The sequence below is a fragment of the Oncorhynchus mykiss genome, chromosome 23, assembly GCF_013265735.2.
Source record: "Oncorhynchus mykiss isolate Arlee chromosome 23, USDA_OmykA_1.1, whole genome shotgun sequence".
NCBI lineage: Eukaryota > Metazoa > Chordata > Actinopteri > Salmoniformes > Salmonidae > Oncorhynchus > Oncorhynchus mykiss.
This window is the reverse complement of record NC_048587.1, coordinates 18,846,539-18,862,036: the sequence shown is the minus strand read 5'-3', so window position 1 is coordinate 18,862,036 and position 15,498 is coordinate 18,846,539. Positions and strand designations below refer to the sequence as shown.

Below are 15,498 nucleotides of genomic sequence, written 5' to 3'. Positions count from 1 at the left end.
ATTAAAAAACATTAGTTTTGTAATGATGCCACTATAGGAAACATAAATACATAATGGGGTAATTATAGGAGATCGTTATAGGAGTTGAGCACGTGATATGCTTATCATGAATTGACCTATTTGATCTCCCTTTTCCCCTGAAAGCCTAATCAACTCCTTCCGGCTCTACATGGCACGGATCTATTTGGCAGTATTGGATTTTAATTACATATAGAATCAAGAGATGAGCCCACAATTCACAAGTGAATTGAATAACTTTGGAATTACGCATGGGCCTATGCCATTAATACGTTTTATATAAAATATGAGCACATTGCAGGTCTGTTTGAAATTCATTATGATATGCGGTTAACTAAAGGTTTAGTATGCTATTAATCGATTTACTTCCTCATCTTGTCCTTGTATCAAAACAAAATTGGCTATTTGTTGATGTTTTTCCCCAATTATGACCGAATTGAGTTTTATTGTGCGTAATGTTGTTGGGTTGCGTATTTGCTTGACCATTGACGTAGATTTGTCTCCAGTTCAATTGTGTTCCCGAGAACCACTGTCAATTGGAGACCTTTGATTAGGCCTACCTGAAATAAGTTGAACACAGAGACCTATACCCATTTATTTATTTATGATGGATGGATGGATGGGCGCAGCTCTCGAAACACGTTAAACACTTTCACTGCTTGCACGGAGCTGACCACGCGCCTATTTACCTTAGGTTACTTTGAGGTTTGTAAAACAGTTTTGTAATTGATGTTGTAAAAATGTACTGTACCATGAGGTGAAATGAATAGGCTACAGAATATAAACATTGCCTACTTTCACCAGACTCCGCCTGGTGTTTATGAAGTGTGCCACGAGTCCATAGAGAAGGCGCGCAGCTTTCACTGAATGAGCTTGTGGCCTCTCCGTAGTGTCTTTAGCCAATTGAGTCTCGAGGCCTAAAATTGGGTCTTAATCTCGCTCTGCCTATTTGGCACTTTGATTGATGCCCTCTTACTCCAGCCGGCAAGGCTGCCTGAGCCAAAAAGGAAGAAGAAAAAAACAGACAATCGCTTTTAGTTTAGCGTCACACACATACACTCTCTCACGCACGCACACATACAAACAAGTACACACATGCACCCACACTTATTAGATAACGACTGGAGCGAGAGCAGAATACGTTTTTAAGCTCCAAGATAAGGCGCACGGCGTGGAGCACCTCTGTACCTCGCGGGGGGCTCGAGGAGGCCATGGATCATATTGGAGCGCATCTCCAGCACACTCACGCGGAGCCCATCAGCTTTGGGATCGACCACATCCTCAACAATGTGGATCAGAGCTGGATGCCCGAGTCGGACTATGGACTCGGCTGCGTTGTCAGCACTGCCTACAACACCATGACGGGTAACTTCACCGGCAACAACTCTGGATATAACAGCAACGCATATGGGGTAACCAATCTGAGCGGCACCTATAACATGAACATGGGGATGAACGTCAGTGGGAATAACGTTAACGCGGCTGGAGTCATCCGTGTGCCCGCGCACCGGCCTCTGAACAGTGGACACTCGTCCATCCCCGGTGGTATGTCCACGATACCAGGCTCGATTAACAACTTGACGGGATTTACCTTCCCTTGGATGGAGAGCAACAGAAGATACACCAAAGACAGGTTCACAGGTAGACCACCTCTAATGCACATAACATGTGGTTGGTTGTCTGGAAATTAAATAGCAATATGAATGGCGTTGCCATGTTTATTATGAGACAATCCCCGTCATGCTATGTTCCTGATGTTGGTCCGTAGCCTAGTAATTTTTCCTGATGAACTCAGCTCTGAAATAATCGATAATAAATCATATGCTAGGCTACTGCTTAACACGCTGTGTAATTTCATGAGACAATTTTAGTTGATGAACACCAATGGCTTTTACTTATTTTACTCGGCCTTTATAGCTCATAAGAAGCACCTACAAATAACAGTGACTTAGATAACATAGCCTAAGACATGCTATCGAAATAGCCTAAATTACATTTCCCAAATTGCTACAACAACGTATAGGCTAACACGTACCTATTTCTGCTTCTTAGCGCTCCATGATTTAACATTAACATTTTCCTTCAAACTGACATATTAAAAGTTAACTTCATGCCTACACTCTTAGAAACAACGTTTCTGGATAGAACCAAAAGGGTTCTATGCTTGGTTCATGTATGGAATCGCTTAAGGTTCTATATAGAACCGAAATTGGTTCCATTTAGAACCCTATATGAAACCCAAGGGTTCTATAAGGAACCAATTTTCAAATCAAATCAAAGTTTATTGGTCACGTACACAGATTTGCATATGTTATCGAAGGTGCAGCGAAATGCTTGTGTTTCTAGCTCCAACAGTGCAGTAATACCTAGCAATAATAATGCAAAAATAATACACACATTTTGGTTGTGAAGAAGAACCGCTGGGGTTCAAAAGGGTTCTATGTAGAACTTTTAGGGGTGCCATATATGAAGCAAGCAATATAACCCTTTTTGGTTCTATACAGAACCTTTTTTTCTAAGAGGGTGGGATGGGGTTTTAATTATTTATTTTTTTACTAACGTTTTTTCCTCCCACTTATATAATTCGGGGCTGCATGTATCATTTTAGACTGTTACCAATAGGATGTTTGGTCTAGGAGTTTGAAATTTCATAATGAATTTGCGCTTCTTTGTGTCACGTTCGGGCATTTTAACCCTTTAATTTTCCCTGCGAGCTATAGATCTCCCCTCTATGTCTGACGTTTCTTGAACTTGCTTCGCTGCTCTGTTGCTGCTCTCTTTCTGATTTTGCTGCTTGCTTTTGCCCCTATCTATCCGTCTCCCAATCCAGTGGCGCTTTCACCCCTCACTGTAACACGCCGTGTAGGTCACCCGTACCAGAACCGAACGCCCCCAAAGAAGAAAAAGCCTCGGACGTCTTTTACCCGCCTGCAGATCTGCGAGCTGGAGAAACGCTTTCACCGACAGAAGTACCTGGCTTCCGCAGAGCGAGCGGCTTTGGCTAAGGCCCTCAAGATGACTGACGCGCAAGTCAAAACATGGTTCCAGAACAGAAGAACAAAATGGAGGTGAGATTACTGATGATTATCTGTATAGGCCACATTTAACGTAGTGTACGCTCCAGCGCTGAATGTCGTAGTTTGTTTGTGTGTGTGCGCGCGTGTATGTGTGTGTTTTAGGTCTGTTGGTGCTTTTATGTATAGAATGGGCAATTTATTTACACTCCAAGAAGGCTGCAAACCCAACCAAAATAGCAAAAGGTCTACACATCTTGGTGATGTTTTACAAATATGAACTTTAATATAATAACGCATATAAAATTATGTCTTTATCTATTATATGACATTAATTAATTGTGTGCATTTGATAACAAATATTTACAAAATCCAATCGCCCCACTTCTTTGTCTACCCCAGGTCGTAAATTGTATTTTACAATTGAAGTTTTCGGTTCTAAACAGTTGCATTCAGTTAATTAATGTTGTCTTGCAACAGTCAAGGAAAAGACAAAGTCAGTCTTATAATGAGTTACATTCTGTGGCAACTAACTATATCCTATCCCACAAAAGTAGGATCATGATTATCTTAGCATATGACTACTCTTGTAAAAGTGAACGTTTTTTAAATCTTTCGAAATAATGTCATTTCAGACGAAAATATTTATTTCTAAGGACTTTATTAAAGCTATTTTCAGATTAAACATATCGTGGGTAAAAGTGGAAGGCCAATTTGGCCACGTCTTTTACGCATTAAGATTGAAGATGTTTTCCGTAGTCTACTGAAGTAGTTTTATACATCTCTGGAGATTGGATTTTAGACATTTAAAAATAACATATCAATCAACGATTAATATAATGTTATATAGTCTAGGCCTAATAATAATTATTCAGTCAATGGGAGAACATAACAGAAAAATCTAAAGGAAGATTTACGCCATCAGACGAAGACAAATTAATTGCCAAAATGTATTTATTTCCACATAGGCTATTGTTGGCTGAGAAAAATGTCGAACATTGTGGACAATTTGTATTTGGATATCAGCTTTTAGCCAACATGTTAATAATGCGTAAGCAAGCAATTTTGCCTCCATGCTAATTTTGTTAAACAATGTGCTATAATCTAGGCTAATCATGATTGAATAAACGTGTTCAAATTAATCCAGAAGACACTTTGTGTCAAAATGTGATTTAGGCCTCAAGGCCTGTACATATACGACGCAGCCTGTTTTGGATATAATTCCCCTCTGATGCCTCACAGTGTCTCTCTCGTGTCTCCGGTGTTCCAGGCGCCAGACAGCGGAGGAGAGAGAAGCAGAGCGACAGCAAGCCAACCGGATCCTCATGCAACTCCAACAGGAGGCTTTTCAGAAAACGATAAACCAACCGGCAAACCCGGACCCGCTCTGCCTGCATAACAGCTCCCTGTTTGCGCTTCAGAACCTCCAGCCCTGGACTGAAAACACCGCCAAAATCAGCAGCGTGTCCGCCTGCGAATAACAAACTCTGACCGCTTTTATTTTCCCTCTTTAAAGGTTAAAGGGATTGTAGTAATATAGTGAACAACTTTTTAAGATCATGAAGATGACTTGAAAAAATATGACTCACGAGGACCGGATTTATCTGACACTGCCTCGAAAAAAGTTTAGGTTGATAGTGTCAGTGAACGCCACGACACGAGCTCAATAGCAATGGGCTTTTGAGTTTCAGTTTATCTGCCTGTTTTTACGTGGTTTAAATTCAGAAGATTTTATTTAACATTTTCAGTAAAACATAATCCAGTCCTAATTATGGACTAAGCATATACCTTGATATAAGTCAACAATAAGTGAGCACTTATTTTAGCACTTTCTCTTACAGGAAAACGTATAGATAGATATTCATACCTGATAATTTGAGGAACAGGCCTAATTCAAGAAAAATGTATCGATTCGGTGGCATACATTCAGTAGCCTATCTGTGTCTCATAACAATGTTTATGTTGATAACAATGGTTATAAATGAGGTTTTAGCAGTTGACTAGACGCAACCCCTTTCTCTCTGTGCAGGGAAGAAGCAGTGACAATATTTGACAATTTACCATCTCATGAAGTTTCTCTCTTATAAATTAGTAATTATCTTTTACCTTTTACCACATCACTCAAGCACTTATTCATTTGGATGAAACTTTATTGCAGTCTGCTATTTACCTGGTATTTGCTTAGAAATATTTTACTAATTCTTTATCCAATATTAGTTCTTGTTTTTATCTTTCAAACAAGCAAGACGGTAGAAATATTAATATTGCCTTGAGTTTGTTGAAGTTATTTTTTTTTTGGTAGGTACCGTATCCATTGTTACTATTAGCCTATAATTTCTTAATAAAACCAGGTAAACAGCTGAATTATGCCTGTAAAAAAAGGCGTTATTTGTTCAATTTTCTTGTACTTTAGGCTATAGTCCTCTAATAATTTCAGTTCTGGTGATCCATTTATACATATGACAGGCAAGAATTATAAGGCCATATAAAATATTTTTAAATAATTAATACAGCAGTGTTGTGCTTTGTGTTTTTGTCATATTTTGTTTTAAACCAATGGTCATCATGCATTTTGGAGTGCATGGAAGGAATTACATTGCTGTGTCTGGGAAAACTGATGGCCAGAACTCGTATATCTGCCCTATTAGTCAATACCAGGCCTTTATAATGGTGTTTCCAGCAAGTGATTGATACTGGTTGCATGATAATGATGAATGTGAATCTACATTATGGAGTATGTGGCTCTGTACTTGTGTGTTAGTGTAACACTCATTGCAACTGTAAAGTGTGTGTGTGTGATGCTGATCTTATGCAGCTGTGTGTGTGTGTGTGTGTGTGTGTGTATATGTGTGTGTGTGAGAGAGAGCGAGAGTGAGTGAGTTAGTCCAGGGCCTCTCTCCCCATGGTCAAAAAGGAATGTAGGGTAGAATTTCCCCTTCTACTCAGAAATATCAGCACTGCAGCATCACTTAAGTGGCTTTTCCAAAACTCCCGAAATTCCTAAACCAAGCAAGCATGCTGGCTTTCAGTTGTTTCAAAGCCCTCAAGGGAAAAATGTGGTCAAAATGGCAGATAAGTTTCAAAGAAGTGAACAAGCACAGTGAGCGGCAGATTAGAGTGAGGGTTTAGGCAACACCTTGCATTTCTTTCCTGTCCTCAGTCTTCTCAATTAAAAAAAATCAGTATTCTTATTTGTTTTTTTGCATTAAATGAAAATTATTTAGGCTTGGTTTATGCAATCAAATACATGTCCTTTGTGCATTTCAGAACTGTCTTAACATGTTATTGCATTTCGACCAAGTGAGCATTTACTGCTTGTTTTCTCTGCCACAATTCCACCTTGTAACTACAATCAAACAATATTAGTGACACAGCCACAAATATTCCTCAATTCTTATTTTGCTATTATTCTGCACCCTTTTTGTAACATACTGTATGATGTATGGATATTTCTAAACATGTCCTCTATTTGATTTTATTGGGCTTTGCTTCTCTATAATCTATAATGTTGCAATGCATTCATCACTACACACTACCAATGAGCGTTAACGCTGAGTTACAGCTTAGTCTCCTGTTTATACTACAGTAATGTATAACTCAGCCACAGTGAGTCACTGAAGCCCATGCATTTTTCATTCACCACCAGGGAAACAAAGCAGCATATCCTGAACATCATCAATTAAGAAGTTAAAACATAAATTGCAATAAACCGATCTGTGTCATGTCCTTCATGAACATTGCTACAGTTCATTTGCAATAAATCCTATTGATTTATGAATAGGACTGTATGAGTCAAATTAGCTACAGTATAATCTCTTGTGTCTAGACCCAGATTAATCACTGTACCATGTAAAGCCATAAATCATTGTGTAGCCTATGTCTCTGAATTGAAAATGTATGAATGGAGCAACGTTCTTTTTAATTTCGAGCTGCATGTAAAATAAATAGTTTATTGCAGACGTTATCCTGCAATCATTGTTTAATCATAGTCATGAACAGAGTAGGGCAATTTGTACGTTACAAATTTGTATTAAATGATTTTGTATCATTTGTCGTATTTGTCTTCATGGCTTTGTATTTGAAAAATGTTTGGCTCTTCTAACCCAATAGTTATCTTGTTTAAAATATAACAAGAGACTAAATATTGTCCATAAAAGAATACCAAAGCTGTATCCCAATTTTTAACAAGGCTTTATTTTCTCATCTCCTCTGGACCACTGATCGGTGGATTGATAGGTTACACCATACTTCTTCCACACTTCACTGTTTTTAGTGATAAAGCATCCAAGGAAAGCAAGAGAACCCATGGGAAACCTCAATCTGTGTGTGTCACAAATAGTCATGGCAACAGAAATGTAATTTTCCCACATATGCACACATGCATACAATGTATAAGGAGAAGAACATATAGACCCATGACTTCTCCCACAGACATTCATAATTATGTTATATCACGTTCTGCATCCAGAAGACATGATGATGAAAGCACTTACACAGGGACATACCGGTGGTGCTAGGTTGTGTTGTGTACAAGGCTGCATCTTATCCCAATGCCTGATTGATGGTTGGTGCTATCCGGGATCCTTAGGACGTCCCAACTCTGACCCAATTGCAGTTAACATTTGAAATGGTTAAGGTTAGAGTTAGGTAAGGGGTAGGGTAAGAGTAGAGGTTAAGGTTAGGTTTTAGGGTATGGTCGTGCCAAGGATTCTGATTTGCACTGCATCCTGATTGACTCACACATTTTACTTTGGCTCGCCCTGGTGTCCATACGTAGTTACTGCAGAGTTCATTTTGTCGCAATATGATGACGTTCCAGACGTCATTAATGCTTGCCAAAACACCATAAAGTTGTGTAAATGCCTGTTTGACCTTTCTTATCAAGCCAGTGTATCTAGCTAACGGCAATGAACATGTCTCTACTACGCGTATGTGCTTCTACATCGATTTTTCGTGCGACCAAAGGGTTATTCATGGAGTCTGCTTTTACAGGTGCGTGTCTTAACTCGAAGAGTGTCGTTTCTCAAAGCGGCTAGCCACAATGTGCGCATGATTGCTGGCTAGAAAGGTAAACGACATCAACATCGACGTTTATTTGTCACGTGCAAAATGTACAGCTGGTGTAATTAGTACAGTGAAACGCTTGTTTGCACGCTCTTAAGCTCTTCCTCGGCAATGTAGGACAGTCTGTGTGCAGCGGCCTAAGGCACTGCATCTCGGTGCTAGAGGCGTCACTACAGACCTTCCCAATTTTGCCAGTGTAATCTCATGCGACCGACCGGCTCGATTCGGTCTTATGTAGCAACATTTTTATTACATTTTTTACATTAGATAAAAGTAGAGACTCAGAGCTAGAAAATTGTATATCATACACTACAGTTGAGATACAATTGGAAAGTAATTCTGCTTTGAAAGTTTATAAACTTTTGAGAAAATGAAAGTTGATAAACTCACGTTTGATAAAATGTCCCTTTTAATATTTTGGTACCCACTGAAGAGGTCTTTGTCTACACCCATTCAGCATCGTTCACACCCTTAAGTTTTAGCCCCACCCATCGCTTAAAACTAAAATCTGGTTTATACTACTGGTGGGTTTGTAAATGTAATCTGGAGTATTCATAAACACAGAACGTTGTCAATTTGACCATTGGTAAATTCAGAGCGTCCCCCCCCCCCCCTTCCCTTTACTATGTGATATCTTTAAACAAGAAAGTGTTAGAAAGGATTACCTACACATACTGACTAGCTCATATTACAGCCAGAAGCGTGCTACATGGCAGACCAATCCGAACTTGTCTCTCGGGATGTCCAGCCCAATCATTATCTCAGCCAATCATAGCTAGCGGGAAGTTTGCTGTCATTTTCTGTGGCTAAGCCAACTAGGCTCGTAATTTAACCTTCTTTTTATTTGTATTTACAGATGGCATACAAGTTTGCTATTAAGGCACATGAAAGCTCAAATGTTCCAGAAGGCATTTCTGCCAAAAAAGCATTTTGATTAAGAAAAAAGTGTTTACGTTCAAATGTCTCTCCTGTGAAGTAGTGACGCCCGACACATGTCTAGTTTCCTGAAAAAAGTCACATTTTAAATCTTATATGCCTACTTGGGGTCTTTGAAAATGAATTATGAAGCTATATATTTTGTGAATTAACACTCCTCAGTTAGCAGGCTCAAGCAAGCTAAAACCCACACGGTAGCAAAAACTAACTAGCAGAAATTGTTAACAAGTTAGAAATGATTTAAACACACTTTGCTGTAGGCTACTATTTATTAGTTAACAAAAAATCATATAAAATGTATTCACCCCACCCAGGTATTAATCAAAACTTCCCAGAAGGCAGGTTGTCCTTGGCTCAGACAGTGTAGAAGTGTGAGCTCAATATAGCATCTCATTAGTGTGCAAGTGCTTGAGAATCAGCTGCACATGTGATGGAAGAGTGCACTGCACATGTGATGGAAGAATGCACTGTGCATGCAGAGGGTTGCAATTCCATTGAATTGGGGATAGTTTAACCAAAATATGCCATATGATCTAGAATTGCCTTGTGTATCCCATAAAAAAGGTTCACTGTTATAAGCTAACTTTTTTGGATGATTTTAAGCGAAATTACCCAAATTCCCCAGACTAAACATTCCAAGGAAAATTTCCTGATTTTACCGGAAGGTTTCTGACCCTTTGCAAGGATCTTCAACTAGTAGGCATTAACATCCTGCATATTGGTATTCATTTGATTTTTCTTGAAGGCTGGGTGATTTTTGAGAAATTAATTGTTGTAACAAGGAGGCCAACCCTTCTGGAGAGCAAGCAGGATTTTCTTCCAGACCTATTTTTAAGAGTTCACCCACATTTTAAAATCCCCCCCAAGATCTCAAAGTAGCAGTCATTGAATTGTGTGTGTTCATTTAATGTTCAAAGCCTCCTGAATACACCTGACCTGTTTTTTTGTGTTTTTAAAAAAATGTTTAATTCCACCCTGGTTCTGCACCTAAGACATGTCAGAATATGTAGAATTGCAGGAAATTAGCTTTAAAACAGTAACATTTTCCATCTAGGGGTTGTGACAGCGGGCAATGAAATTCACATGGCAAATCCTACTACAAGCTTTCTTCAGAAGTTGTCAGCCCTGGTACAATGATTCTCTATACTTGCTTGTTTTGTCACAAACTGAAATTAGGTGAACTATTTTAATTTTAAGTCAGGAAATGGTTCCTACACTCACATACATAATTTGATTAGAAAATCTACACCAAGAGATTGATACCCTTCTCAAGCCACCTGTTAAACGATAATCATGTTGATATGTAAAAATCATCTCAAAATATCAACACAAATGTATATTTTAGGTTAGGTATGAAGTGGTTAATGCCTCAGCTGTAATGTGTTTCTCTTGTGTAAAGGATGCTTGCGGACAGCAAGTGGAGCAGCTAAGGACAAGGAGCCACTGCGCAAGGCCAAAACCCCCCAGGGCCGCTTTGACATGAATGATGAGAAGATAAAGGATCCCCTTGAAAGTAGGACAAATACACTTTTTTGTGTATATAAACACAACAATTTTAATGCGTTATAGTCCATATAAGGAAAGCAGTCAATTGAAATGAATTAATTAGGCCCTAAACTATGGATTTCACATAACTAGGAATACAGGTATGCATCTGATGGTCACAGATACCTTCATAAAAAAAAAGGTAGGAGTGTGGATCATAAAACAGTCATAATCTGGTGACCATCTGGTGTGACCACGTGCGGTTATGAGGCTGGTTGGATGTACTGCCAAATTCTCTAAAATGACGGAGTCTAATGTTCGCTGGCAGCTTCATTAAATAGTACCCGCAAAACAACAGTCTCAACGTCAACAGTGACGAGGCGAGTCCACGATGCTGGCCTTCGAGGCAGTGTTGCAAAGAAAAAGCCATGTCTCAGACTGGCCAATAAAAGATTAAGATGGGCAAAAGAACAGACACTGGACAGAGGAACTCTGCCTAGAAGGCCAGCATCCCGGAGTCGCCTCTTTACTGTTGATGTTGAGACTGGTGTTTTGTGGGTACTTTTTAATGAAGCTGCCAGTTGAGGACTTGTGATGTGTCTGTTTCTCAAACTAGACACACTAATGTACTTGCCCTCTTTCTCAGTTGTGCACCGGGGCCTCCCACTCCTCTTTCTATGCTGATGCTCCAGATACTCAACTAGTCTAAAGAAGGCCAGCTTTATTGCTTCTTTAATCAGAATAACAGTTTTCATCTGTGCTAACATAATTGCAAAAGGGTTTTCTAAGGATCAATTAGCCTTTTTAATGATAAACTTGGATTAGATAAACCAACGTGCCATTGGAACACAGGTGTGATGGTTGCTGATAATGGGCCTCTGTATGCCTATGTAGATTTTCCATTAGAAATCAGCCATTTCCAGCTACAATAGTCATTTACAACATTAACAATGTCTACACTGTATTTCTGATCAATTTGGTGTTATTTTAATGGACAAGAAATGTGTTTTTCTTTCAAAAACAAGGACATTTCTAAGTGACCCCAAACTTTTCAACGGTAGTGTATGTAAATGTGATATTTCAGTTTTTACAAAATGTGGAAAACGTCAAGGGGTCTGAATACTTTCCGACTGCACTGTATATTCACGATGTCACAGATAAGGCAAAAGGTTGCAGATACCTTCTAGGATGCTCCATTACCTCTCACACTAATCATTCCCCATTGATTTACCAGAGTTCCCTGATGATGTGAACCCAGCCACTAAGGAGCAGGGGGGGCCCCGAGGCCCAGAACCCACGCGCTACGGGGACTGGGAGAGGAAGGGCCGCTGTGTCGACTTCTAGTTTCCATTCCTGGTATATTACACATGCGATGTGGACATACCTTATCTATAACTTATGCATCCATGTCTGAGGATTGTTGTGCAAGAGACCAGGATTAGTACACCATACTGAATCAGTCTGGACTATTTCCCCATGAACCATACAATCTGATTTGTAGTTTCACATGTATACACATGTAGTCTGTAGAACAGTCTCACTTACTTTTTATGGTGCAATACTCACTTTGCACACTATTGTCTTTGTTGAGATGTATGATGAGGATGAGACATGATGACCTAGTGAACAATAAAGGCTGCTGAGGGAGGATGGCTCTTAATGGCTGAAATGAAGTGAATGGAATGACAACCCCCCCCCCCCCCAAAAAAAGCTGTTTGATTCCATTTACTCCATTCTGAACAATTTTATGAGCGATTGTCATGCAAGTTTATTGCTTCCTCTACAGAGATGTCAATGTTGTGAATAAATGCAATGTAAAAAATTCTGGAGATTACTCTGGCATGTTTTTACTTTTTGATTATTGCTCATTATATTGAGTCATCGACAATGCCTCTGATCTGGTCAGTATTCCTACATTAGCCCCTGTCTCTTTTCACTCTACTCTCGTTCTCTTTCCTGCCTCTTGGTTGTTTATTGATTCTATGTGTACTGTACAATGAAGGGAAGCGCTCCTGCTCAGCGACACTCATCAGGCAACCACCTGGCATCCTGAGCGGCTCTTCTACGTCTTGTCTGACTGGCACACCCTTACCCTGTAACATGTACTGAACAAAAATATAAATGCAAAAATGTCAAAGATTTGACTGAGTTACAGTTCATTGAAGGAAATCGGTCAATTGACATTTAATTGGGCTGTGATCTATGGATTTCACTTGACTGCACAGCATTTGAGAGAAATAAGCTTTTCGTGAGTATGGAAATGTTCTGGGATCCATAATAAATTGTCAAAATTTGGGGATGAAGGGGATTTTACAAAGACAGAATGTGAGTATATGAATGTTGACTGCCCAACCACATGTGTGACACCTGTCATACGCTCTACCCAAAATTCACAAGAGCATGACACCACCTTTACCAGGCTGGCCCATTGTGAGTAGTAATGGTTCTCTGACAGAATATCTCTACATTTTGTGAAACCCTGGGTAATATTTTAAAATGGGTTTCAATTGTGGGTGAGCGGCAATAATGTACCAGTGCTTCCTGATAACGGAATTAAATGCCTTCCCCAATGGTGAGTGTTGGGTGAAGCATGTTCTGCTTTTTATTTAACTTTTGGTTGAAGGCTTTCCAACTGTTAGTACTTCAAAATTATCATTGGCATGTTTTTCCCAATTGTCTTTGTATCCCCTTAAACCTTTGTGTGAGATTCGTGGTCTCTTTCTGATAAGAAGCATCAAAGCTGCATATTCTTCTGTTGCGACTGAATTGACTTAGAGGGAGACTTTTAATAAGTGGACGTGGATGAAAGCTGACACCTCTGAGGGTATTCCTGTCCGTAGGTTTCCAATAGAGATCTGTAGAGAGGGAAGATTTGTCCTTAATAACCATCACATCAATAACATTGATTTGGTGAGATTAAGGTGTTCATTCAGAGTTTAGATAAGCATGGAATTCCAAAAGTTCTTCCTGGTTGCCTGTATAGATCACAAAAATGTTATCCAAATATTTCAGAATTAGGTGAATATTGGAGAAAAAAGGTCTGGATTCAGCACCACCTGTTTTTCACACATTCCTAGATATGTTTGAATAATTAGGAGCCATAGTGCTCCCTATCGCTGTCCCTTTGGTGTGGAGGAAAAAGTCTCTGAAGCGAAAATAGTGTGAGGTTAGTATCAGTTTAGCCAAGTCCACAATACAATTGGTACTGCCCCTATATATATATATATATATATATATATATAAAATTACCTCCCACCCCCACTTGGGATATGGATGCCTGATGAAGACCTAAGGGTCGAAATGTTATAAATCATTATCAGCTGAGAGCATGAGCAGCAGTGTGTGCCTTTTTCCATCTTTTTCAGCTCATGAAACATGAGACCAACACTTGACATGTTGCGTTTATATTTTTGTTCAGTTATAAAAGCGGTGGAGCCCTCTGTAGCCGATGGTCTGATGTGTGTGGCTGTATTGAGACATTTTTAACACAAAGATAACAAAATGGTTCTAATACCAGCACACCAATATGTCCTTATTGACCTGTATTGAGTTTAGTTGTGATATTAAATTATGAAATACTGTGAACAATGTGCACAAGACGAATGTATATACTAGTTTCTTACAGACGTGGCCCCCCACTAGAGGTTAGTGTTAGCTACAGTCTGGGAGCTGTCTGCTCATCTCACTGGTTGAGAGTAAGCAGATCGCCTGCTTTACGCCTTTGGGACGACTCCCATTGTTCTGGTGGAAATAAGACCATCTCGTCACAATATACAGCATCTCTGGTTGTATCTTTGTTACAAGAAGGGATGTAGTGAAACAAAAGTTTCTGTAAGGATGCGTCCATTGTATTTTTTTTAGTTGGCATACATTCATCCAACAGGCACACGCTAAAGAAAAATATATGTTCTGTTTGAGCCTTTACTGGAGTGAAGAGCAATGTTAAATGGCTAGGGCTGAGAGCAGGGGTTTCGTAATGTCATTTTAGAACTGGTTCAATGTAGAAATTGGATACTTGAAATAAAGTAGCCTCTGGTACTGTACATAGAGTAAGTCTGTAGTTTACATTGATAATTCTTGTGAATGTGCTGTCACGGTCTGTTTACGTTTCGTTATTTTGATTTCCGAGTCAAACCACAGAATGGAAAACGGAAAATCACATTATTTTCGTTTTTTATTTCTGAATTGTAAAATCGGAAATTTACTTGTGTCCTCATTTATTGTCGAAATTGGATATGGAATAACGAAAAACAAACATTTTATTCCATTTTCTTTTTTCGTTTGGTTCATACTCGGAAGTACACACACGCTCAGATTTTTCAGGGTGTTTAGGGTGTTTACAACCAAAGGTGGCAGCACAATGATTAGATTGTGTGAGTGTGACAGGAAGAAATAAAATACTGTTAGCTAAGATGCAGAACTTAGCATATCAATAGAACAAACTCAACAACAACTGAACAGGGTTGCCAGCGCTGGCTGGCTGGCGCTTGCTACTGGTTTATAGTCATGCTAGCTAGTAGAAGTAAATTAGTCCCTCAACCTGTTACAAGATGAAGCTGCCCGGCCAGAGCTACCTGCTGCAGAAAGGTCAGATTTCTTAATAATGACTTTCTGTAGCTAATTTAGCTAGATATTTGTTGGCTGATGGTGTTTATTGACTGAGTAAAAATGAACAGCAGTTACTTTAAATGATTACCTAGCGGGGGGGGGGGGGGGGGGGGGGTGATGATCAATGATACGGAACCATTCACAAAGTTCAGTCACTCGGCCCTAGCCAGTGGAAATGAGGCTCTTAAGGTCCTGCATCACTGCCTCCTACAACACCCCCGATGAGAAAGAATAATCCTGGCCCCATAACTGTACGTCTGCACATCTCTCTAACCCTGCTGTACCCTACTGTGCTGAGACGATGTGACTCTACACATATCTCTCTAACCCTGCTGTACCCTACTGTGCTGAGACGATGTGACTCTACACATAT

The 15,498-nt window shown here is 39.5% G+C and overlaps 2 protein-coding genes across 3 annotated transcripts; both read left to right on the top strand.

Moving 5' to 3' along the window:
* The first annotated feature begins 1,047 nt into the window (after nucleotides 1–1,047).
* LOC110502395 (T-cell leukemia homeobox protein 1) lies at nucleotides 1,048–7,080 on the top strand. Of its 2 annotated transcripts, none has more exons than XM_021580387.2 (3): nucleotides 1,048–1,659; nucleotides 2,885–3,086; nucleotides 4,303–7,080. In XM_021580387.2, the coding sequence occupies exons 1-3, from the start codon at nucleotides 1,230–1,232 to the stop codon at nucleotides 4,511–4,513; spliced, it is 843 nt and encodes a 280-aa protein (XP_021436062.1). In that variant the 5' UTR covers nucleotides 1,048–1,229; the 3' UTR covers nucleotides 4,514–7,080. The 2 variants fall into 2 exon arrangements, with proteins under 2 accessions (XP_021436062.1, XP_021436061.1); XM_021580386.2 differs by having other exon boundaries at nucleotides 2,849–3,086.
* Nucleotides 7,081–7,814: 734 nt separating this feature from the next.
* On the top strand, nucleotides 7,815–12,648 carry LOC110502394 (succinate dehydrogenase assembly factor 4, mitochondrial). Its single transcript, XM_021580385.2, has 3 exons — nucleotides 7,815–8,024; nucleotides 10,432–10,545; nucleotides 11,752–12,648. The coding sequence occupies exons 1-3, from the start codon at nucleotides 7,940–7,942 to the stop codon at nucleotides 11,859–11,861; spliced, it is 309 nt and encodes a 102-aa protein (XP_021436060.1). The 5' UTR covers nucleotides 7,815–7,939; the 3' UTR covers nucleotides 11,862–12,648.
* The last annotated feature ends 2,850 nt before the right edge of the window (nucleotides 12,649–15,498 follow it).

Coding starts and splice junctions, on each gene's coding strand:
- LOC110502395 (XM_021580386.2), top strand. CDS start 1,230: ATGGATCATATTGGAGCGCATCTCCAGCACACTCACGCGGAGCCCATC. Junction 1,660..2,848: donor CACCAAAGACAGGTTCACAG/GTAGACCACCTC, acceptor CTCCCAATCCAG/TGGCGCTTTCACCCCTCACT. Junction 3,087..4,302: donor AACAGAAGAACAAAATGGAG/GTGAGATTACTG, acceptor CCGGTGTTCCAG/GCGCCAGACAGCGGAGGAGA.
- LOC110502394 (XM_021580385.2), top strand. CDS start 7,940: ATGAACATGTCTCTACTACGCGTATGTGCTTCTACATCGATTTTTCGT. Junction 8,025..10,431: donor CATGGAGTCTGCTTTTACAG/GTGCGTGTCTTA, acceptor TCTTGTGTAAAG/GATGCTTGCGGACAGCAAGT. Junction 10,546..11,751: donor GATAAAGGATCCCCTTGAAA/GTAGGACAAATA, acceptor TTGATTTACCAG/AGTTCCCTGATGATGTGAAC.